At 46.6% G+C, this 25,745-nt stretch overlaps 1 protein-coding gene across 1 annotated transcript in view; it reads left to right on the top strand.

The window, feature by feature from the left end:
* Positions 1 to 25,745, top strand: part of mybpha (myosin binding protein Ha) — a 278,659-nt gene that overhangs the window by 33,392 nt on the left and 219,522 nt on the right. Inside the window, exons 5-6 of the mRNA XM_068057618.1 lie at positions 12,326 to 12,521; positions 13,881 to 14,020. Of these exons, the coding sequence (XP_067913719.1) occupies positions 12,326 to 12,521; positions 13,881 to 14,020 (336 nt within the window). The remainder of the gene's footprint in view (positions 1 to 12,325; positions 12,522 to 13,880; positions 14,021 to 25,745) is intronic.

A 25,745-nucleotide genomic window follows, 5' to 3' on the forward strand; every position in this document is an offset into this window, starting at 1 on the left:
TCCCTTGTTCAAGAAAGGGAATAGGGATAACCCTGGGAATTATAGACCAGTCAGTCTTACGTCGGTGGTGGGCAAATTATTGGAGAGGATTCTGAGAGACAGGATTTATGATTATTTGGAAAAGCATAGTTTGATTAGAGATAGTCAGCATGACTTTCTGAGGGGCAGGTCATGCCTCACAAGCCTTATTGAATTCGTTGAGGATGTGACAAAACACATTGATAAAGGAAGAGCAGTGGATGTGGTGTATATGGATTTTAGCAAGGCGTTTAATAAGGTTCTGCATGGTAGGCTCATTCAGAAAGTAAGGAGGCATGGGATACAGGGAAATTTGGCTGTCTGGATACAGAATTGGCTGGCCCATAGAAGACAGAGGGTGGTAGTAGATGGAAAGTATTCAGCCTGGAGCTCGGTGACCAGTGGTGTTCCGCAGGGATCTGTTCTGGGACCTCTGCTCTTTGTGATTTTTATAAATGACTTGGATGAGGAAGTGGAAGGCTGGGTTAGTAAGTTTGCCGATGACACAAAGGTTGCTGGAGTTGTGGATAGTGTGGAAGGCTGTTGTAGGTTGCTACGGGACATTGACAGGATGCAGAGCTGGGCTGAGAAGTGGCAGATGGAGTTCAACCTGGAAAAGTGTGAAGTGATTCATTTTGGAAGGTCGAATTTGAATGCGGAATACAGGCTTAAAGACAGGATTCTTTGTCATGTGGAGGAACAGAGGGATCTTGGGGTCCACGTCCATAGATCGCTTAAAGTTGCCACCCAAGTTGATAGGGTTGTTAAGAAGGCGTATGGTGTGTTGGCTTTCATTAACAGGGGGATTGAGTTTAAGAGCCGCGAGGTTATGCTGCAGCTCTATCAAGCCCTGGTTAGACCACACTTGGAATATTGTGTACAGTTCTGGTCGCCTCATTATAGGAAGGATGTAGAAGCTTTAGAGAGGGTGTAGAGGAGATTTACCAGGATGCTGCCTGGACTGGAGGGCATGTCTTATGAAGAAAGGTTGAGAGAGCTAGGGCTTTTCTCATTGGAGCGAAGAAGGATGAGAGGTGACTTGATAGAGGTTTACAAGATGATGAGAGGCATAGATAGAGTGGATAGCCAGAGACTTTTTCCCAGAGGAAAGGGCTATCACCAGGAGGCATAATTTTAAGGTGATTGGAGGAAGGTTTAGGGGAGATGTCAGAGGTAGGTTCTTTACACAGAGAGTGGTGGGTGCGTGGAATGTGCTGCCAGCGGTGGTAGTAGAAGCAGATACATTAGGGACATTTAAGCGACTCTTGGATAGGTACATGGATGACAGTAGAATGAAGGGTAAGTAGGTAGTTTGATCTTAGAGTAAGTTAAAGGGCTGGCACAACATTGTGGGCCGAAGGGCCTGTACTGTGCTGTACTGTTCTATGTTCTATTATCCACAAGTACCTTAAAACTTATGGAATTATGGTTACTGTTCCCGAAATGCTCCTCCACTGAAACTTAGACCACCTGGCCGGGCTCATTCCCCAATACCAGGTCCAGAATGGCCCCATCCCTAGTTGGACTATATACATACTGTTTCAAGAAGCCCTCCTGGATGCTCCTCACAAATTCTGCCCCATCCAAGCCCCTAGCACTAAGTGAGTCCCAGTCAATATAGGGGAAGTTAAAATCACCCACCACCACAACCTGTTACCTTTACATCTTTCCAACATCTTTCTACATATCTGCTCCTCTACCTCCCGCTGGCTGTTGGGAGGCCTGTAGTAAACCCCCAACATCGTGACTGCACCCTTCCTATTCCTGAGCTCTACCCATATTGCCTCGCTGCATGACCTCTCTGAGGTGTCCTCCTGCAGTACAGCTGTGATATTCTCCTTAACCAGTAATGCAACTCCCCCACCCCTTTTACATCCCCCTCTATCCCACCTGAAGCTTCTAAAGCCTGGAACATTTAGCTGCCAATCCTGCACGTCCCTCAACCAAGTCTCTGTAATAGCAACAACATCATAGTTCCAAGTACTAATCCAAGCTCTAAGTTCATCTGCCTTACCTGTTATACATCTTGCATTGAAATAAATGCACTTCAGACCACCAGTCCCGCTGTGCTCAGCAACATCTCCCTGCCTGCTCTTCCTCTTAGTCTTACTGCTTTATTTACTAGTTCCCCCTCATTTATTTCACTAGCTGTCCTACTGCTCTGGTTCCCACCCTCCTGCCACACTAGTTTAAACCCTCCCGAGTGACGCTAGCAAACCTTGCAGCCACGATATTTGTGCCCTTCCAGTTTAGATGCAACCCGTCCTTCTTGTACAGGTCCCATCTGTCCCTGAAGAGAGCCCAATGGTCCAGGTATCTGAAACCCTCCCTTCTACACCAGCTGCTCAGCCACGTGTTTAGCTGCACTATCTTCCTATTTCTAGCCTCACTGACACGTGGCACAGGGAGTAATCCAGAGATTAAAACCCTAGAGGTCCTGTTTTTTAACTTACTACCTAACTCCCTAAACTCCCCCTGCAGGACCTCATCACTCTTCCTGCCTATGTCATTGGTACCGATGTGTACCACAACCTCTGGCTGTTCACCCTCCCCCTTCAGAATGCCCCCTGTCCGTTCAGAGACATCCTTGACCCTGGCACCAGGGAGGCAACATACCATCCTGGAGTCTCTTACACGTCCACAGAAGCGCCTATCTGTGCCCCTGACTATAGAGTCCACTATAACTATTGCTCTTCTGCGCTTTGTCCCTCCCTGCTGAACAACAGTGCCAGCCGTGGTGCCACTGCTCTGGCTGCTGCTGCTGTTTTCCCCTGATAGACTTCACTACTCCTGTGAAGGCTAACATACCATTAACCTTCCTAATTGCTTGCTGCACCTGCATGTTAGCTTTCAGTGACTTATTGACAAGGACACCCAGGTCCCTTTGTGCAGCTACACTTTCTAATCTCTTACCATTTAATAAATACTCTGCACATCGATTCCTCCTACCAAAGTGGATAACATTTTTTCACATTATATTCCATCTGCCACGTTCTTGCCCACTTACTAAGTCTGTCCAAATCCCCTTGAAGCTGCTTTGCATCTTCCTCACAACACACATTCTCACCTAGTGTGTCATCTGTGAACTTGGAAATATTACATTTGGTCCCCACATCCAAATCATTGATGTTGTGAACAGCTGGGGTCCAAGCACTGATCCTTGCGGTAATCCACTAGTCACAGCCTGCCAATGCGAGGATGACCCGTTTATTCCTACTCTCTGCTTTCTGCCTGTTAACTAGTCCTTAATCCATGCCAGTATATTACCTCCTATCCCATGTGCTTTACTTTGCTAACCAACCTCCTGTGTGGGACTTAATCAAAAGCCTTCTGAAAATCCAAGTATATGTCCAACGACTCCCCTTTATCAATTAAGTTAGTAACATCCTCAAATAACTCCAACAGGTTCGTCAAACATGATTTCCCATCCATAAATCCAAGTTGACTATGCCCAATCAGATCATTATTATCCAAGTATCCATTTATCACATCCTTTAGAGTAGATTCTAGCATTTTCCCAACGATTGTTACAAGGCTAACAGGTCTGCAATTCCCTGTTTTCTCTCTCCCTTCTTAAATAGTGGGATGACATTTGCTACCTTCTAATCTTCAGGAACCGCTCCAGAATCTATAGAATTTTGGAAGATGATCATCAATGCATCCACTATCTCCATAGCTGCCTCTTTCAACACTCTGGGTTGTAGAATATCAGGTCCTGGGAACTTATTAACCTTCAGCCCCATTAATTTCTCCAATAGAACTTTCTTACTAATTCTTCATTCCCCTAATCCCTTGGATCTCTAATTCTGGGAGATTTAGTCGTTTAGTAATACAGAACTTGAGTATTGCTGAAAATAGAGACTTGCACTCATCAGGACAATCGCAAGGGAAAACAACTACTTATACTGCATGAGAAGAGAGTGCTGATTGGTTGGCAAATGAACTCTGGTCGAGGCATTGCCATGGAGAATGCACCAGTTTACGGTGACTGACAGTTAACTGGCAATAATAAAAGCAAAATACTGAGTTAACTGGCAAGCTTTGTTTGAAATTTAAACCATGCAGCTTGACTCTGATTGGTCAAGGCATTGCCCTGAGAAATGAATCAGCGAATGGCTGTCACTTATTTTGTTCAGCTGAAACAGGCACAATGTAGGACCTCCTGCCTATCACACAAATGAGTAATGTGATACATGAATTTCAATGCCAGTTTGATGCTAGGTCTATAGGCCGTACATCCCAAAGACTGGCGGATCGTATCAAACAACATGTCACTTCTGCTGTTCTCAACGGGCAAGGGACAGGCCGTACCCAAACAGTCCGTGCTTGCAAAACTCAAAACACAGTGTCCAACATTAGATGTGATTCCACGATTGGACAACATTTGCTAAATAATCCCTGTCATAGAGTCATAGTTAAACAGCACAGAAACAGGCCCTTTGGCCCATCGTGTCTGTGCCAGCCATCAAGCACCTAACTATTCTAATAACTGAGCTTTTGATGATTTATAACTTATAAACATCACTTTCAAAATGTTGTCCATTAAACCTATTCAGTCAGATTTTTAACTTGCATTTAAGCCTTCCTGCTATTTCCATACATTAATACCTTCAAACCTCATTTCTATTGGGGAATAATGAGTAGCTTTGCTCAAGAATTGCTAAATTGTGATATACAAAACTTGGCACATAGGTGTGTTTTCTGGGAGGGCAATTTACTAAATGAAGCTCTGTATTTGTAAAACACGACTGAAAACACAATTTCCTAAAGCAGGATTAACAGATGATCTCATCTTGCTCCACTGGTGAACAAATGAATGTTAATGATGTCACAATACATGCAAGTCCAGATGGTCACCTACGATACAACAAGGACATGCAGTGGTGGTGTTTGCACTTTGCTTTTGTGCTTTTGAAGCTTTCCTAGGTTTAATTTGATTAATTTGACTTTCTGTTTTCCCCAACATAACCTTTTTACAGGAACATGCAAACATGGAATGAATTTAATTTGTGTTTACAGAAACCAACTCACCACAAGTTATGAAAATTAATCAAAACCAGAAGCATTCTTCCTCCACATGGAACTAAAATCCTCACATTTGGTAGTGATTTACATTTAACCTACTTCTCCAAATGTCAGGACTTCTCCAATCTCCTACTGTAGTATTGACAGAACTCCTGGAGAAACTGCTTGAATGTCCATTGAGGATGTTCTGCAGGGTTTCCATCAATCACTAAAGTTACAGCAGAAAAGCAGATAAGATCCATTGGGAATTCTGGGTGTTATTCTCTACTTGTAGTCCTTACTTTGATTTTCTTATAGTTATATTATTAGGTCGAAATGTTGTTGAATTAATGATTTGTTAGGGTTTCATGAACAGCAAACTTCTATTTGGACTTCGCTTTTGTCCTTTATGAGACAGAACAACCCTGACACATCAGGTAACCTACATTTTAGCTGCTTCAGAAAAAAAGAACTCAATAAACATTTGGTTAGGAATGGGTCTGATAATCATTTGTTTGTGGGAGGACTAACTGCATATTCTGGAACTCAGTGGTTCCTGTACAGCTGTAGTCAAGAAAATTTCATCTGTAGTGTGTCACCTGCCAGGGTTGAGTGTGGAGATGGATGGATATCCCAAAGCTTTTCTCTATAACTTTTGGGGATCAAGAGAAAATTCTGCAGAATTTATCCAGGGAATTAAATGGATCAAGTAGATGTCCATGGACAGTGGAAGGAGCAGGCTTGATGCACTGGATGGTCTTTTCCTATTCTGTACGCATTCTTACAGAGGCTGTTCCACTGGTTGGAAAAATAGGACAGTCCTGTCTGTCTCATTCGAATCTTACATTTCTCGATTACCAAGTGGAGGAAAGTCCCTACCTTGTTTCCGCAAACAATGTCAGGTGACCATAGCTGTACATAGGGAAAACTAGTAGTGAGATATTCACCATGCTCGCAACAGTTTCAGTTCATTTATTTCCTGTGTGCTAAGAATTACGCTGACAACCAATTTAAGATTGTCAGTAGGGCTCGCAGTGTGGCGCAGTTGCACATACTGGAAGCTACATATATTAATGCACAGGGCCCTGTTCTATGCAGACAGAAAGAGAATGTACAAACAATGCGCCTGTTTCAGTTGAACAAAATAAGTGACAGCCATTCGCTGGTTCATTCATCAGGGCAATGCCTTGGCCAATCAGAGTCAAGCTGCTTGGTTTAAATTTCAAACAAAGCTTGGCAGTTAACTTCAGTCACCGTAAACTGGTGCTTTCTCCATGGCAATGCCTCGACCAATCAGAGTTCACTTGCCAACCAATCAGCACTCTTTTCTCATGCAGTATAAGTTGTTGTTTTCCCTTACATTGGTTATTCTTGCGATTGTCCTGATGAGTGCAAGATGAAAAGTATCGACAACATGTCTCCATTTTCAGCAATATGGGAGATTCCTTGTATCTTTCTCAGTGAAGACAGACACAAAGTAATCATTTAGCTTCTCTGCCATTTCTCTATTCCCCATTATAAATTCTCCTGACTCTGCCTGTAATGGACCCACATTTGTCTTAGCCAAACGTTTCCTTTTTACGTACCTATAGAAGCTTTTACAGTCCGATTTTATGTTTTTTGCTAGCTTACCTTCATATTGTATTCTCCCTATCTTTATCAGTCTCCTGGTCCTCCTTTGTTGTATTCTAAAATCCTCCCAATCCACAGGTTTGCAACTATTTCTGGCAACTTTATAGGCCTTTTCTTTTAATCTGCTACAACCCTTAGCTTCCTTTGTTAGCCACAGTTGACTGCCTTTACTTTTGGGGTTTTTGTGCCTCGATGGAATGTATAGTTGCTGTAAACTATGTAATATTTCTTTAAAGACTATCCATTGCCTATGTACTGTCATACCTTTTAATGTATTTTTCCAATCCACCTCAGCCAGTTTCCCCCTCATACCTTCATAATTTCCTTTGTTCAGATTTAACACCCTGACTTCAGATTGAAGTACCTCACTTTCAAACATAATGCAAAATTCTGTCATATTATGGTCACTCATCCCTAAAGGTTCTTTTACAACAAGATTATTAATTAGCCCTTTCTCATTACAGAATACTAGATCTAAAATAGCCTGTTCTCTAGTTGGTTCCTCAACATACTGCTCTAGAAAACCATCCCTAACACACTACAGAAACTCTTCCTCCACAGCATTCGTGCCTCATTAGGCTTACCCAGTCTATATGCAGATTGAAGTCACCCATGATTACTGTATTACCCATGATACATGCTTCTCTAATCTCCTGATTAATACCATGCCCCACATGAACACTACTGTTTAGTGGCATATAAACAACTCCTACAAATGTTTGCTGCCCCTTGTTATTTCTTAGCTCCACCCAAACAGATTCCACATTTTGTTCTTCCAGTCTGGATCCTACCTTGCTAATGTACTTATCCCATCCCTTATTATCAGCACAACACCACCTCTTTATCCTTTTTGCCTGTCCTTCCTAAATGTTGAATATCCTTGAATATTCAGTTCCCAGTCTTGGTCACCCTGGAACCACGTTTCCATCATGGCAATTAGATTGTAACCATTTACTTCTATTTATGTCTTTATATCATTTACATTGTTGCGAATGCTGTGTGCATTCAGGTAGAGTGCCCTTAACCTCAACTTCTTGACATTATTCTGCATTCTAAGCCTAGTTGATGCTCCCCTTTGTTTCGCCTGCCTTCTAATGTCACTTGCTACTTTTCTACGTCCTGTTACCAGCTTTACTTCCTTCCGATTTGAGCTACCCCTCAAGTTCCCATCCCACTGACAAGTTAGTTTAAACCCTTCACAACGGCACTGGCAAATCTTCCTGGAAGGATGTTAGTTCTTCTGTTGAGGTGTAGACCATCCATCTTGTACAGGTTCCACCTGCCCCAGAACCAGTCCCATCTACCCGACAATGTGGAAAATTGCCCAGGTATGTCCTGTACACAAAAGATCAAGACAAATCCAGTCCAGTTAATTACTGTCCCATCAATCTAATCAGCAAAGTGATGGAAGATGTCATCGATAGTGCTACCAAATGGCACTTACTCACCAATAACCTGCTCACTGATGCTCAGTTTGGGTTCTGCCAGGGCCGCTCGGCTCCAGACCTCATTGCAGCCTTGGTCTAAACATGGACAAAAGAGCTGAATTCCAGAGGTGAGGTGAGAGTGACTGCCCTTGACATTAAGGCAGCATTTGGCCGAGTATAGTATCAAGGAGCTCTAGCAAAACTGGAGTCAATGCCAATCAGGAGAAAACTCTCCACTGGTTGGAGTCATACTTTGCACAAAGGAAGATGGTTGTGGTTGTTGGAAACCAGCCCCAGGACATCGCAGCAGATGTTTCTCAGGGTCGTGTCCTAGGCTCAACCATCTTCAGCTGCTTCATCAATAACCTTCTCTCCAACACAAGTTCAGAAGCGGGAATGTTCGCCGATGATTTCACAGTGTTCAGTAACATTCATAGACCATGCCCACATACAGCAAGGCCTGGGCGTCATTCAAGCTTGGGCTTATAATTGACAAGAAACATTTGTGCCAGTCAAGTGCCGGGCAATGACAATCTCCAACAAGAGAGAATCTAACCATCTCCCCTTGACATTCAATAGCATTACCATCACTAAATCCTCCACCATCAACATCTTAGGGGTTACCATTGACCAGAAACTTAACTGGACCAGCCATAAAAATACTGTGGCTACAAGAGCAGGTCAGATGCTGGGAAGTTGACGCCGAGTAACACACCTCTGGACTTCCCAAAGCCTGTCCACCATCTACAAAGCACAAGTCAGGAGTGTGATGGAATACTCTCCACTTGCCTGGATGAGTGCAGCCACTCAAGAAGCTCGACACCATCCCAGACAAAGCAGCCCGCTTGATCAGCACCCCATCCACTACCTTAGACATTCACTCTCTCCACTACCGATGCACAGTGGCAGCAGTGTGTACCATCTACAAGATGCACTGCCGCAACTCACCAAGGCTTCTTCAGCAACACCTTCCAAACCCACGCCCTCAACCACCTGTAATATTATTTGTTCCTTTGATACGTGAACTATTGTAAGACTCACAGGACTACATGGAATATTCAAAGCAAATGTGGGTTAGAACATATATGTGAACAGTTACTCCACGAGCCACATCTAAAAACACCTCACTTTGTCAGGCTACGCCCACAACTCCCTGTCATGTGTGATGCAGCATCACTTCCTCTGGTGACCTTCACTTACAGCTCTTAAGGTCGTCCCACTACATCCCCTTTTTTTCCAAAGATAAAAACATATGTATAATATACAATGATGTTGTGGTTCTGACTAATCATACATGATTAAAACAAAATGTTATTTGCAAGTGAATAAGTTTAACGCTGTTTAAAATGTAGAGGAGGTTCTTTAAGTACATGTCCTTCAGTATACCGAGGGGTAGAATATTTGCACTTGCTCCAGTTTTGATTTTTACTCTGAGCTTATGCCTGCCACTTTTCTGTGCACATATAATCCTGATCATGGCAAATGCCTCAAATTGCATAATAGCATGGACATATTGATCCAAATTAACTATGTGAAATGCTTGCTCGCTGTTGACACGAGTGCACTCTTCATCCATGTCCTCCTGGCAATCTGTCTCTCTGCTGACCTGATGTACCTGCTTTGGCTTTTGTTGCGTGTTGGCATACCTTTTGTTGCATTTGCCACCCTGTCTTGCAGACGTTTGCTCTACATGTGATCTGCCACTATTCCTGTGTGCAGTATCTGAGCTCGGCCTTCTGCACTGCCTTGCCCAGTGTCCTCGCATGGTACAAGCTTGGCAGAGGTCCTGGTTCTACCGGAGAACTGCAAATTGGGTGAGTCAGGCCACATTTACCACAAGGCTTAGCAGACTTCTGAGCCTTGATTACCATGCCAGTTATCATAGCAGTCCCCAACGCTTGTAACTGTAGGCACCAGTCATGATGGTTTCAAATTTCTTTCCATCATTTAGTAGTGCATCTACGTTATGCCTTTCTTTTCTAGCAGGTCTTTTTGAAAGGCCTCTATTGGGGTACATGCAAGTACTAACTCTAAAATTTTATTACAGTATTTTATAGTTTCCGGGTCCTAGTTTAAACCACTGCCCTAGTTTTAAATAAAAACCTAATACTCATCAACCAATCACCTACCTGCTGTTCTCTGAGGTCACTCCTTGCTGTTTTGGAAAAACGCCAATCAGGTCCATGTAAAGTATTCATTTAAAACCCTACCCATCTCTTCCATCTCCACACACAGTTACCTTGTTGGTCTCTAATCGGCCAGACTCTTTCCTTAGTGACCTTTTTGCTCTTTATGTCCTTAAAGCATCTTTGGGTTTTCCTCGATTTTACTTGCTGTCGCTTAGCTTTTGTGATTTCCTTTCTAATTTCACCCCTGCATTTTCTGCAGGTTTCCCTTTTATTGTCTTATCCGACTCTGAATCATCCTAGACATCTGGGTGGAGGGGAAGCGGGGGTTTCTAGATTTGGAGGTTCACCCTTTTCTCTATGGGAACGTATTTGTTCTGAACCCTTTCTCTCTTCTCCTTGAATGCCTCCCTTTCTTTGACACTGGTTTATCTTCAGGTAGCTATTTTCAGTACACTTTTGCTCTCCCACTGATACCCCTTCCACCTGCCCCATTCCAGCTCCTAAAACTAGGTCCAGAACTGCTCCTTCTCTTGTTGGACTTGTTATGTACTGGCTAAAGAAAGGTTCTCCTGAATGCATTTTAAGAATACTGCACCCTCTATACCTTTTACACTGATTTTATCCCAGTTAATGTGAGGGTAGCTGAAATCCTTCTCAGCAATTTGCCAACATATTTGCTCTTCTATCTCCCTATCCTTTAGGGTCTGTAGTATAGTCAGAAATGTGATTGCCCATTTTTTGTTGTTCAGTTCAACCCATATGGCCTCATTTGATGCTCCTTCTAGCATATCATCCCTCCTCACAGCTGTGATTGTTTTTTAACCAATATTGTGACCCTCCCACCTCTTTTATTCCCCTCTCTATCCTGTCTGAAACCCTGGAACCCGGAATATTGAGCTGCCATTCCTGCCCTTTAAGCCATGTTTCAGTAATGACTGGGATATCATACTTCCAAGTGTCTATCTGCACCCTCAGATCATCTGCCTTATTCACTGGACTCCTTGCATTGAAGTATAAACCACTAATCACTGAACAACTCCTTTGTTGTCTATTTTCTAGCTTTTGTTTCATCTGCTTTCCATACTCACTTACTAATATCCTGCCTTCCATTTCCTTCTGAATCTATGCTCCGGTACCCATCCCCCTGCCAAGCTAGTTTAAACCTACCCTAACAGCACCAACAAACCTCCTTGCCAAGCTTTTTTAAAAAAGCAAAATACTGCAGATGCTGGAAATCTGAAATAAAAACAGAAAGTGCTGGAAATACTCAGCAGTTCTGGCAATATCAGGTCTGGCAACACCAGGTCTGTGACCTTTCATCAGAACTCCCTGCCAAGTTATTGGTCCCAAACCTGTTGAGGTGCAACCCATCCACCTTGTACAGGTCCCATCTCCTCCAGAACTGGTCCCAATGTCTCAGAAGTCTAAAGCCTGCTGTCCTGCACCATCTCCTGAAATGGTGAAATGTTGAAAGGTCACTGACCTGAAACGTTGCCAGACCTGATGTTGCGATTTCAGGTATATAGATGTCAAGCTCACAGATACACTACAGTGATGGTAGCTACTGCCCAAGCTCTGTAACCTGGAGCTCGAGCTCCTCCAGCTGATGAGAGTTCCTGCACATTTGTTTGTCCAGGACAGGAGAAGCTTGGCACAGGATGGGCATTCAGTGAGACTGAGTTGCCCTACAATGTCTCTATTGATTAGACGAGTAGCTGGAAGTTGCCGGAAATAAACTTAAGACTCAATTACTTGATCTAGTTTAAGTAGGTTAAATTAAATATTTACCTCTAACTTACCCCCCCCCTCTTTATGATGTGATGTTCTCCTGCCCCATGTTTACTCATTACACTCTCAGATTCGCTCAGTGTTTGTTTTCTGCACTCTGCTGATCCTACTGCCACTGTGGATCTTTCCCATGGTGCCCTGTGCTCAGCTTGTCTTATCCATGAAAAAAGACTCATCAGTTTTCCTGAGACTGCTGGTGATAATGCTGCAATCACAGCTCCTTTACAAAGCAATCTGACTGAACAGACAGTGACCATCACCTTCACAGCAGCTGGACTTTTATTCATGTCCCTCACTAAAAGGACATTTCTCCTTCCATGTGCTTAGGGCAATCCTAAACCGTCCATAACCTGGATGAAAGATGAGCAGCCTGTGGACACGGCCCGTGTCAATATCCGTAATAGCCCCGGGGACACAATCTTATTCATCAGGAAGGTGGAGAGGAAGGATTCTGGCAAATACAAGCTGGCAGCCCAGATAGACACACTGGTGGATGAAGTGGTCATTGACATCCAGATTGTGGGTATGCAATTGTATAATAATTATCAATATTGCTTGTGAATATGGTGATCACAAATGCACTGAAATTAGAAGTGGCTGCTAGCAGTGCACAGGAATATAATGGTGTCAACTCAGTGGGAACATTCTCACCTCTGAGTCAGCAAGATGTAGCTTCAAGGCCCCCCTCCAGAGACCTGACCACAAAATCCAGGCCGACATGCCACTGCACTACTGAGGGAGTGCTGCACTGTTAGAAGTGTCGTCTTTCAGATCAAATGTTGCACCAAAGCCGTGTCGGTCCTAATAGGTGGATGTAAATGATCCCATGGTGCTATTTCGAAGAACAGCAGTCGAGTTATCCCTGGTGTCCTGGCCAATATTTATCCCTCAACCAATATCATGAAAATCGATGATCTATTCATTATCTAATTGCTGCTTATGGGATCTTGCTGTGTGCAACTTAGCTGCTCCATTTCCCACATTGAACAGTGACTACACTTCAAAAAGACTTCAGTGGCTGCAAAGCTTTCAGGTGTCCAGACAGTGTGAAAAGCACTTTTAGAAATCCACTTATTCTTTTTATTCTTTTTTCTGTTACGAGTTGTGTATTTTTGTTGGGCAAGGGAATGAACAGAACTAAGGCGGGTAAATGGAGTTCAGATACAGATCAGTCATGATCTAATTGAGTGACGGGACAGGCTTTGGGGCTGAATGGCCTCCTGCTGTTCCTACGAGTTCCAAACCCACTGCAACAATTTGACAATTTAAATTCAGTTAAAAATTAAAATCTGGTATCAGTAAAAGCTAATGGTTGTGCCAGCTGAAGCCCAGGGGCATCACGCTGAGATCGGACTGCCAGTCTAACCCAAATGCTGGAAGGTTCACAAGCCTCCCAAACCCAGCATGCTACGCGACACATGGGATTGGATGAAAGAAGTCTTGCTAGGGTGATCAGCAGCAAATGTGGCTGCACCCGCCATTTCTGCGGTCCCTGGCACACCCACCTGGCAATGACTGTGGTAATCTGCCTTCTCCGGGCCTGGCTGAGCAAAGGGACAGGTACAGGTACCAAGCTTCTCACAATGCGGACAAGGCTCCAAATTCAACCAGGAGTTGCTTTGTCCGATGCCCACCTATATTTCACCTGCACCAGCTCCTCGCGGAACACTGTCACTACCTGTACTAAAAGCATAACCGGTGGGATGTCCATCGAGACCCCCACTCTTAAGAGTCAGTGGTTGGCGTGGGAGCCTGTGAGAGGGGACAAACGGTGGAAGAGGGTTTCATCCCAATTCCTCTGCACCCTAAAGGGCCTGATTACCCCCTTAGAAACATGTGACAAGGTACAGCACTGACTAGGCAACTGTGATTAACCTTGTAGAGAAGCCTGGACCTCCACGGAATTTGAAGATGCTGGACGTGTGGGGAATTAACGTGTCACTGGAGTGGGAACCCCCCAAAGACAATGGGAATGCCGAAATCAGTGGCTACACAATTCAGAAAGCTGACAAAAAAACGGGGGTAAGTGGACAGGACGTTGATTTGATCCTCATTGCGTGCTTGTTAATTCCGTTAATAGGTCATCACGACACGTTTGCTGTGATTGGATCATGTTTTCCATTGTAACTAACATCCTCAGAAGTCATGTCAACTTCTTGATTTTATTCTCTCAACCAGTCTCATTAATTCTGCCTCCAAGTCAGAATGGAGTGGGTTCAAGTTCCACACCAGACACCTGAGCACAGAGTTGAGGCTGGCACTCCATTGTAATACTGAGGGAGGGGTGCATTGTCGGAGGGTCAGTACTGAGGGAGCACTGCAGTTTCGGGTGGTCAGTACAGAGGGAGGGGTGCATTGTCGGAGGGTCAGTACTGAGGGAGCACTGCAGTTTCGGAGGGTCAGTGCAGAGGGAGGGGTGCATTGTCGGAGGGTCAGTACTGAGGGAGCACTGCAGTTTCGGAGGGTCAGTACAGAGGGAGGGGTGCATTGTCGGAGGGTCAGTACTGAGGGAGCACTGCAGTTTCGGGTGGTCAGTACAGAGGGAGGGGTGCATTGTCGGAGGGTCAGTACTGAGGGAGCACTGCAGTTTCGGAGGGTCAGTACAGAGGGAGGGGTGCATTGTCGGAGGGTCAGTACTGAGGGAGCACTGCAGTTTCGGGTGGTCAGTACAGAGGGAGGGGTGCATTGTCGGAGGGTCAGTACTGAGGGAGCACTGCAGTTTCGGAGGGTCAGTACTGAGGGAGCACTGCACTGTCAGAGGGTCAGCACCGAGGAAGGGCTGCAGTGTCAGAGGGTCAGTACTGAGGGAGAGCTGCAGTTTCGGATGGTCAGTACAGAGGGAGGGGTGCATTGTCGGAGGGTCAGTACTGAGGGAGCACGGCACTGTCAGAGGGTCAGCACCGAGGAAGGGCTGCAGTGTCAGAGGGTCAGTACTGAGGGAGGGCTGCAGTTTCAGAGGGTCAGTACTGAGGGAGCACTGCACTGTCAGAGAGTTAGCAGTGAGGGAGGGCTGGAGAGTTGGAGGGTCAGTACTGAAGGAGCGCTGCAGTGTCAAAGGGTCAGTACTGAGGGAATGCAGCAGTGTCGGAGGGTCTTTACCGAGGAAGGGCTGCAGTGTTGGAGGGTTGGTACTGAGGGAATGCTGCAGTGTCGGAGGGTCAGTACTGAGGGAATGCTACAGCGTCGGAGGGTCAGTACTGAGGAAGCGCTGCAGTGTCGGAGGGTCAGCACCGAGGGTGGGCTGCAGTGTTGGAGGGTCAGCACCGAGGGTGGGCTGCAGTGTTGGAGGGTCAGCACTGAGGGTGGGCTGCAGTGTTGGAGGGTCAGCACTGAGGGTGGGCTGCAGTGTTGGAGGGTCGGCACTGAGGGTGGGCTGCAGTGTTGGAGGGTCAGCACCGAGGGTGGGCTGCAGTGTTGGAGGGTCAGCACTGAGGAAGCGCTGCAGTGTCAGAGGGTCAGCACCGAGGGTGGGCTGCAGTGTTGGAGGGTCAGCACTGAGGGTGGGCTGCAGTGTCAGAGGGTCAGCACCGAGGGTGGGCTGCAGTGTTGGAGGGTCAGTACCGAGGGTGGGCTGCAGTGTTGGAGGGTCAGCACTGAGGAAGCGCTGCAGTGTCAGAGGGTCAGCACCAAGGGTGGGCTGCAGTGTTGGAGGGTCAGTACCGAGGAAACGCTGCAGTGTTGGAGGGTCAGCACTGAGGGTGGGCTGCAGTGTTGGAGGGTCAGCACTGAGGGTGGGCTGCAGTGTTGGAGGGTCAGTACCGAGGAAACGCTGCAGTGTTGGAGGGTCAGCACTGAGGGTGGGCTGCAGTGTTGGAGGGTCAGCACCGAGAGTGGGCTGCAGTGTCAGAGGGTCAGCACCGAGGGTGGGCTGCAGTGTCAGAGGGTCAGCACCGAGGGTGGGCTGCAGTGTTGGAGGGTCAGCACCGAGGGTGGGCTGCAGTGTCAGAGGGTCAGCACCGAGGGTGGGCTGCAGTGTTGGAGGGTCAGCACCGAGGGTGGGCTGCAGTGTTGGAGGGTCAGCACCGAGGGTGGGCTGCAGTGTCAGAGGGTCAGCACCGAGGGTGGGCTGCAGTGTTGGAGGGTCAGCACTGAGGGTGGGCTGCAGTGTTGGAAGGTCAGCACCGAGGGTGGGCTGCAGTGTTGGAGGGTCAGCACCGAGGTTGGGCTGCAGTGTCAGAGGGTCAGCACCGAGGGTGGGCTGCAGTGTTGGAGGGTCAGCACTGAGGGTGGGCTGCAGTGTTGGAGGGTCAGCACCGAGGGTGGGCTGCAGTGTTGGAGGGTCAGCACTGAGGCAGCACTGCAGTGTTGGAGGGTCAGCACTGAGGGTGGGCTGCAGTGTTGGAGGGTCAGCACTGAGGGTGGGCTGCAGTGTTGGAGGGTCAGCACCGAGGGTGGGCTGCAGTGTTGGAGGGTCAGCACTGAGGCAGCGCTTCAATGGGGTAAGGATGGAGCTGGGGCGAATAAATTGGACTCAAAAGCTGGCAGTGAAACCGGTTGATGAACAATGGGCTACCTTCAAAGAAGAAACAGTTTGGGCACAGCCAAGGTATATTCCCTCGAAGGGGAAAAGTAGGACAAACAAATCCAGAGCTCCCTGGATGACAAAAGAGGTAGAGATTAAGATAAAGAAGAAAAAGTGTGCTTATGACAGATGCCAGGTAGAAAATACGATTGAGAACCAGGTTGAACATAGAAGGTCCAGAGGGGAAGTGAAAAAGCAAATAAGAGAAGCAAAGAGAGAGCATGAAGAGAGACTGGCAGCTAGCATGAAGGGAAATCCCAAAGTTTTCTATAAGCATATAAGTAGTAAAAGGGTGGTGAAAGGCGGAGTGGAGCCCATTAGGGACCAGAAATGGGATTTACACATGGAGGCAAAGGGCATTGCTGACGTATTAAATGAATACTTTGCATCTGTCTTTACCAAGAAAGATGATGCAACCCAGGCAATATTGAAAAAGGAGGTAATTCAGACACTAGAGGGGTTTAAAATTGATAAAGAGGAAGTATTAGATAGGCTGTCTGTATAAAGTGGATAAAATGCCAGGACCAGATGAGAAGCATCCAAGAACACTGAGGGAAGTGAGGGTGGAAATTGCAGAGGCACTGGCCATAATTTTTCAGTCTTCCTTAGACTCGGGGTTGGTGCTAGAGGACTGGAGAATTGCAAATGTTACACCCTTGTTCAAAAAAGGATGTTAAGATAAGCTCAGCAACTACAGGCCAGTCAGTTTAACTTCGGTGGTGGGAAAACTTCTAGAAAGAATAATTCAAGACAAAATCAATAGTCACATCGACAAATGCAAGTTTATTAAGGAAAGCCAACATGGATTCCATAAGGGAAAACTATGTTTAACTAACTTGCTGGAGTTTTTTGTGGAGGTAACAGAGAGGGTTGATGAGGGCAATGCTGTTGATGTGGTGTACATGGACTTTCAAAATGCATTTGATACAGTGTCACACAACAGACTTGTGAGCAAACCTGTAGCTCATGGAATAAAAGGGATGGTAGCAACATGGATACGAAACTGGCTGAGTGACAGGAAACAAAGAGTAGTGGTTAATGGATGTTTATCTGGCTGGAGGATTGTTTGTTGTGGAGTTCCCCAGGGATCAGTGTTGGGACCCTAGCTTTTCCTGATATATATTAATGACCTAACACTTGGTGTACAGTTTGTTTGGTGTATTTCAAAGTTTGCAGAGATACAAAACTTGGAAACATTGTGAACTGTGAGGAGGATAGTATAGAATTTCAAAAGGGCATGGACAAGTTGGTGGAATGGGCAGACAGGTGGCAGATGAAGTTCAATGCAGAGAAATGTGAAGTGATTAATTTTGGCAGGACAGGTTGAGAGAGTGGTTAATAATGCATACAATGATAAGAAATAGGCTTTGGAGAGGGTACAGAAGAGGTTTACCAGGATGTTGCCTGGTCTGGAGGGCATTAGCTATGAGGAGAGGTTGGATAAACTCGGATTGTTTTCACTGGAACGACGGAAGTGGAGGGGCGACATGATAGAGGTTTGCAAAGTTCTGAGTGGCATGGACAGAGTGGATAGTCAGAAGCTTTTTCCCAGGGTGGAAGAGTCAATTACTAGGGGACATAGGTTTACGGTGCGAGAGGCAAATTTAGAGGGAATGTGTGAGGCAAGTTCTTTACACAGAGGGTGGTGAGTGCCTGGAACTTGCTGCTGGGGGAGGTGGTGGAAGCAGGTACGATAGCGACGTTTAAGAGGCATCTTGACAAATACGTGAATAGGATGGGAATAGAGGGATACGGTCCCCGGAAGTGCAGAAGGTTTTAGTTTAGACAGGCATCAAGATCGGCGCAGGCTTGGAGGGACGAATGTCCTGTTCCTGAGCTGTACTGTTGTTTGTTCTTTCTTTGTTCATACAGTATCCTGGGCTTTATTAATAGGGGCATAGAGTACAAGAACAAGGAGGTTATGTTGAACTTGTATAAGACTCTAGTTCGGCCTCAGCTGGAGTATTGTATCCAGTTCTGGGCACCGCACTTGAGGAAAAACGTGAGAGAATTCAAGAGAGTGCAGAAAAGATTCACGAGAATGGTTCCAGGGATGAGGAATTTCAGTTATGAAGATAGATTGGAGAAGTTGGGACTGTTTTCCTTGGAGAAGAGAAGGCTGAGAGGTGATTTGATAGAGGTATTCAAAATCATGAGGGATCTGGACAGAGCAGAAAGAGAGAAACTGTTCCCACTGGTGAAAGGATCGAGAACAAGAGGGCACAGATTTAAAGTATTTGGTAAGAGAAGCAAAAGTGACATGAGGAAAAGCTTTTTCACACAGCAAGTGGTTAAGGTCTGGAATGCGCTGCCTGAGAACGTGGTGGAGGCAGGTTCAATTGAAGCATTTAAAAGGGAATTAGACAGTTATATGAAAAGGAAGAATGTGCAGGAGGTTATGGGGAGAAGATGGGGGAATGGAACTGAGAAAATTGTTCCTTCGGAGAGCCAGTGCAGACACAATGGGCCGAATGGCCTCCTTCTCCATTGTGACGCTTTTGTGATTCTGTGCAGGATTGGAGGGCCAGCACCAAGGGAGGGCAGCATTGTTAGAGGGTCAGTATTGAGGGAGTGCAGCACTGTCAGAGGGTCAGTTCTGAAGGAGCACTGCAGTGTCAGAGGGTCAGTTCTGAAGGAGCACTGCACTGTCAGAGGGTCAGTACTGAGGGAACACTAAACTGTCGGAAGGTCAGTAGTAAGGGAGTGCAGCACTATCAGAGAGTCAGTACCGAGGGAGAGCTGCAGTGTCGGAGGGTCAGTACTGAGGGAGTGCTGTACTGTCGGAGGGTCAGTACCGAGGGAGCACTGCAGTGTCGGTGCCTCAATGCCGAGGGAGCGCTGCAGTGTCGGTGCGTCAATGCCGAGGGAACGCTGCACTGTTGGAGGGCCAGTGCCAAGGGAGTGCTGCAGTGTCCGAGGTTCCATTTCTCTCAGGAATCATTAAACTGAGCCTCGCGTGCCCTCTCAGGTGGCCGTAGAAGATCCCATTCGAAGAAGGGAGTTTTCCCCAGTCTCAACATTTATGCCTCGACCAACATCAGAGAAGTTTAGTTGGTCAATAATCTCCTTGCTGTGTCTGGGATCTTGCTGTGCCAAAATTGCTGTGTTTCCTACAATACAACAATGACTGCACTTCAAAAAGTGCTTGATTGGTTCCAGGTGCTTTGGGACACCCTGACGTTGGGTAATAGGCTGTATATCTGCCATGTCTTCCTATCTATTTGGACTGGGATAGGGAAGGGAAGGGACTTCTGATATTTCTGTTTCCCACCCACTGAACTTGTTTGTTAAGCAAGCTGGTGAATTGAAACAGTGACGTGCTTTATGCTATTGGAGATAACTACTGACTGCAACCTGCAGCCCAGTGAAATGGTGCCAATCTCAGTCTCTGTATCACTCTGCTTTCTCAATGGGAAAGTCCCAGATCACAACCATACACTTATTGCTGTGGACATCCTGGGCATGCACCAGGAACAGGCAGCAGCCTCATTAATGGGCATCTGTTGAGGGCCCTATGATCTACACAGGATCCCGATGCAAGTGGGCTAAAGATCCGATACTGTGCAGAACACCATGATGTCAAGGAGATGTCAGAGAGACTCTCCCTCCACTCTCCCCCCTCAGAATCCCTGTGACACTCACCTCCTGAGGGGTCAGTGCTCTGGAGGCTGTAAAGATACTGGTGCATGGCTCCTTGGTGAGGTGCAGGAGGGGCCCACCCAGTTTCTGGTACTTGGTGTGGCCTTGTTCTGGGAGGGTCAATGGATTTAGCCCTCAGACAGAAAAACTACCCATTTCCAACTTAGTTTTAAACGCCTAGATTCTTTGGTTAGCACCAGGGGCTTTGCACCAGCACATTCCACCCCCCACCCACCCCCCCCCGCTCCCTCCCTCTGTCAGCACCCAAAGAGTGTTCGTACGGACACCAGCAGCACTTTGAGATCGCAAGGAATCTGCAGGTAAGGTCTACAGTTTTTTATATAGTAAGTAGTGTTTTTTAGGGAATCAAGGTCCCAAGTGTAAATAATCTCTCATTTTTGAGTAATTTAAGGGAGTAAATTAAGGGTAAGTCACAGCAGGGCAGCTTGGCAGTGTGGAGTGTTCCTCCTGTACAATGTGGGAAGTCAGGGACACTTCCAGTGTCCAGGGTGAACACATGTGCAGGAAGTGTCTCCAGCTGCAGCTACTCGATATCCCCGTTTCAGATCTGGAGCAGCGACTGGGGACACTGTGGAGCATCTGCGAGGCTGAGATCATCGTGGATAGCACATACAGGGAGGTGGTCACACCGCAGGTCAAGACTGCCCAGGCAGAAAGGGAAGGTGTGACCGCCAGGCAGAGTAGAAGAACTAGGCAGGTAGTGCAGGAATCCCCTGGGTCCATCTCCCTCTCGAACAGATTTTACTGTTGGATACTGTTGGGGGAGATAGCTTCTCAGGGGAATGCAGCAAAAGCCAGGTCTGTGGCACCACGGGTGGCTCAGCTGCGCAGGAGGGAAGGATAAAGAGTGGGAAAGCTATAGTGATAGGGGATTCTATCGTAAGGGGTGCAGATAGGCATTTCTGTGGCAATAAATGTGACTCCAGGGTGGTATATCTCCTTCCTGGTGCTAGGGTCAAGGATGTCACTGAGCGGCTGCAGGAGATTCTGAAGGGGGAGAGCGAACAGTCAGAGGTCGTGGTTCACATTGGTACCAACGACATAGGTTAAAAGAGGGATGAGGTCCTGCAACAAGAATTTAAGGAGATAGGTAACAGATTAAAAAGCAGGACCTCAAAGGTTGTAATGTCTGGATTACCCTCTGTGCCATGTGCTAGTGAGTATAGGAATAGGAGGATAGAGCAGATGAATGCGTGGCTGAAGAGATGGTGCAGGAGGGAGGGCTTTAGCTTCCTGGATCATTGGATCTGTTTCTGGCGAAGGTGGGACCTGTACAAGTTGGACGGGTTGCACCTGAACCGGAACGGGACCAACATCCTTGGTGGGAGGTTTGCTAGTTCTGTTGGGGGGCGGGGGGGGTGGGGTTTAAACTAATTTGGCAGGGGATGGGATACAGAGTGGAGTTACAGTAGGGGGCCAAATATAGAAGAGAAACTAAGTCAGTCTGGAAGGCGGAGAAAATATAGACCTGTTAAGACACAAGCGAATAATACAAGGCTGGATTGCATTTATTTTAACGCAAGGAGTCTTACAAGTAAGGCAGATGAATTGAGGGCATTGATTAACACATGGGAATGTGATATTATTGCTATCACAGAGACATGGTTGAGGGAAGGGCAGGACTGGCAGCTCAATATTCCAGGGTATAGAATCTTCAGGCGTGGCAGGGGTAGGGTAAAGGAGGAGGTGGCATTGCACTATTGATCAAGGAGTCAATTACTGCACTAAGGAGAGATGAAATCTTAGAAGGTCCTTCAAATGAGGACATATGGGTTAACCTTAAAAACAAAAAGGGGGGCAATCACTTGGCTGGGAGTGTACTACAGGCCTCCAACCAGTCAGGGAGAGATAGAGGAGCAGATATGTAGGCAAATCTCAGAGGTGTAAAAATAATAGGGTAATAATAGGAGGGGATTTCAACTTCCCCAATATCAACTGAGATAGTCAGTGCAAAAGGCTTAAAGGAGGCGGAATTCTTCAGGTGCCTCCAGGAGAGCTTTTTGAGCCAGTACAAAGAAAGTCCTACAAGAGAAGGGGCAGTACTGGACCTAATCTTAGGGAATGAAGCCTGACAAGTGGTAGAAGTCGGGGAGCATTTCGGGGATAGTGAGCATAACTCAAAGTGGACTGGGAGCAGCTACTTGTAGGAAGGTCTACATCAGACCAGTGGGACTCATTCAAAAAGGAAATAGTGAGAATTCAGGGCCAACATGTTCCCGTAAAGGTGAAGGGTAGGACCAACATGTCCAGGGAACCCGGATGTCAAGGCTTATAGAGGATTGGATAAGGAAAAGAAAGGAGGCCTGTGGCAGATTCAGAGCACTGAAAACAGTGGAGTATAGAAAGTGTAGAGGGGTAGTTAAAAAAGTAATTAGGAGAGCGTAAAGGGGGCATGAAGAAACACTGACAGGCAAGATAGAGGAAAATCCCAAGGCATTTTATAAGTATATTTAGGGCAAGAGGATAACCAGGGAAAGAGTAGGGCCCATTAGGGAGCAAAGTGGCAATGTCTGTGTGGAGCTGGAGGACGTAGGTGAGGTTTTAAATGATTACTTTTCATCTGTGCTCACAATGGAGAAGGACAATGTAAGTGAGAAATCAGGGAGAGGGATTGTGATATACTGGAACAAATTAACATTGAAAGGGAGGAAATATTAGCAGTTTTAGCCGGCTTAAAAGTGGATAAATCCCCAGACCCAGATGAGATGTATCTCAGGTTGTTGTGTGAGGCAAGGGAGGAGATAGTGGGAGCTCTGACACAAATTTCAGATCCTCTCCGGACACAGGAGAGGTGCCAGAGGACTGGAGGACAGTGAATATGGTACCATTATTCAAGAATGGTAGCAGGGATAAACCAGGTAATTACAGGCCGGTGAGTCTAACATCAGTGGTAGGGAAACTATTGGAAAAGATTCTGAGGGACAGGATTAATCTCCATTTGGAGAGGCAGGGATTAATCAGGGATAGTCAGCATGGCTTTTTCAGGGGGAGAACATGTGTAACAAATTTGATGGAATTTTTCGAGGCGGTGACTAGATGTTTAGATAATGGTAAAGCAGTTGATGTAGTCTACATGGACCTCAGTAAAGCTTTTGATAAGGTCCCGCAAGGGATATTGGTCAAGAAAGTCAGAGCCCATGGGATCCAGGGCAAGTTGACAAATTGAATTCAAAATTGGCTTAGTGGCAGGAGGCAGAGGGTGATGGGCGAGGGTTGTTTTTGCGATTGGACCCCTGTGACCGGTGGTGTACCACAGGGATCGGTGCTGGGACCCTTTCTGTTTTATAGAGTGATAGAGTTATACAGCACAGAAACAGGCCCTTTGACCCACCGTGTCTACACCGGCCATGGAGTCTATCTATTCTAATCCCATTTTCCAGCACTTGGCCCGTAGCATTGTATGCTTTGGCGTTTCAAGTGCTCATCTAGAAACTTCTTAAATGTTGTGAGGGTTCCTGCATCTACCACCCCTTCAGGCAGTGTGTTCCAGATTCCAAACACCCTCAGGGTGAAAAAATGTTGTAGTGTACATTAATGTATAGACGTGAATATAAGAGGTATGATCAGTAAGTGCGCAGATGACACAAAAATTAGTGGTGTCGGAAATAGTGAGGAGGAAAGCCTTAGATTACAGGGAGATATAGATGGGCTGGTAAGATGGGCGGAGCAGTGGCAAATGGAATTTCATCCTGAGAAGTGTGAGGTGATGCATTTTGGGAGGACTAACAAGGCAAAAGAATATACAATGGATGGTAGAACTCTAGGAAGTACAGAGGGTCAGAGGGACCTTGGTGTACTTGTCTATAGATCACTGAAGGCAGCAGCACAGGTAGATAAGGTGGTTAGGAAGGCATACAGGATACTTGCCTTTATTAGCCGAGGCATAGAATATAAGAGCAGGGAGGTTATGATGGAGCTGTGTAAAACGCTAGTTAGGCCACAGCTGGAGTACTGTGTACAGTTCTGGGCACCACACTATAGGAAGAATGTGATTGCACTGGAGAGGGTGCAGAGGGGATTCACCAGGATGTTGCCTGGGCTGGAGCATTTCAGCTATGAAGAGAGACTGGATAGGCTAGGGTTGTTTTCCTTAGAGCAGAGAAGGCTAAGGGGGGACCTGATTGAGGTATACAAAATTATGAGGGGCATTGATAGGATAGATGGGAAGAAACTTTATCCCTTAGTGGAGGGGTCATAACCAGGGGGCATAGATTTAAGGTAAGGGGCAGGAGGTTTAGAGGGGATTTGAAGAAAACATTTTCACCCAGAGGGTGGTTGGAATCTGGAACACACTGCATGAAGGGGTGGTAGAGGCAGGAACCATCACAACATTTAAGAATTATTTAGATGAGCACTTGAAACACCATAGCATACAAGGCCACGGACCAAGTTCTAGAAAATGGGATTAGGATAAATAGGTGCTTGATGGCCAGTATGGACACAATGGGTCGAAGGGTCTGTTTCTGTGCTGTATAACTCTATGACACAGCCCTGTCAGGTCCAGCACTGTACTTGCCCTAGTGCTCAATCAGCTGATGGCACCTACAGAGGCGGGTAAAGGGATTTGCCTCATGAGTACATTGGGTAGTGACCAGTAAAGGCCTGCTACCCGAAAGAACCCGACAGGACCCGACGACATGTGTCGGGTTCAGGTCGGGTCGGGTCCCTCCTCCGGGTCTGGCGTTCGGGCTCAGGTCAGGTCGGGCCGAGTCCAGGTCGGGTCGAGTCCAGGTCGGGTCGGGCCGGATACATACAGTAAGTGCTCTGCTGCTAAGTATTGAAGTTAAAAAACTTACCTGAGCTGGGAGTCCGGGACGAAACTGAGTCTGCGCAGGGCAAGTGACACCACTATGATGTCATCGCGCATGTGCTGCAGCTTCCTGCAGGTTCGGTGTCAGGAAGGTAAGTAAAGGGATGGTCGGGTCAGGCTGGGGTTGGGTCGGGGCCGGGGCAAAATCAGAGGGGCTCGGGTCCGCTGTGGTTCGGTTGGGTTCAGGTTAGGTTCTTTTTCCCGACCTGAGTAGGCCTTTAGTGACCAGGACAGCAGTGAAACTGGCCAGCTTAGTTCTTGCAGGCCATGAATCGAAGCTTCAAAGAGAAACAAATGAAGCTGGGACCACGATGGATAAAAGAGACTTTCCTTCACAGCTGGATAAAGAGATACCAGGCCCCTGTTGTCATGGTGACTCCCAAATAGTAGCAAGGTTCTGATGTGGCCCAGTAATTAAGGTGGGTGTATTCACATGCTAAAGGACCAATCACCGCACTCTTAGTATGGCAGAAACTCACAGAATGTACACCCATGATTTCCCAACAGACAGAATGATGCAAGGGTACTGAGTTTGGATGATCAGCCATGATTGTATTGAATGGCGGAGCAGGCTTGAAGAGCTGAATGGCCTACTCCTCCTATTTTGCTATGTTTCTATGATACAGGAGGAGGCCATTCAGCCTATTGTGTCTGTGCCAGCCCTTTGAAAGAACTATCCAATTAGTCCCACTCCTCTATTCTACCATTTTCCAGCTGGGTGGGTCTGCAGTCACCTGGTTCCATTCTTATCTGTC

This window comes from Heterodontus francisci, chromosome 25, assembly GCF_036365525.1.
Source record: "Heterodontus francisci isolate sHetFra1 chromosome 25, sHetFra1.hap1, whole genome shotgun sequence".
NCBI lineage: Eukaryota > Metazoa > Chordata > Chondrichthyes > Heterodontiformes > Heterodontidae > Heterodontus > Heterodontus francisci.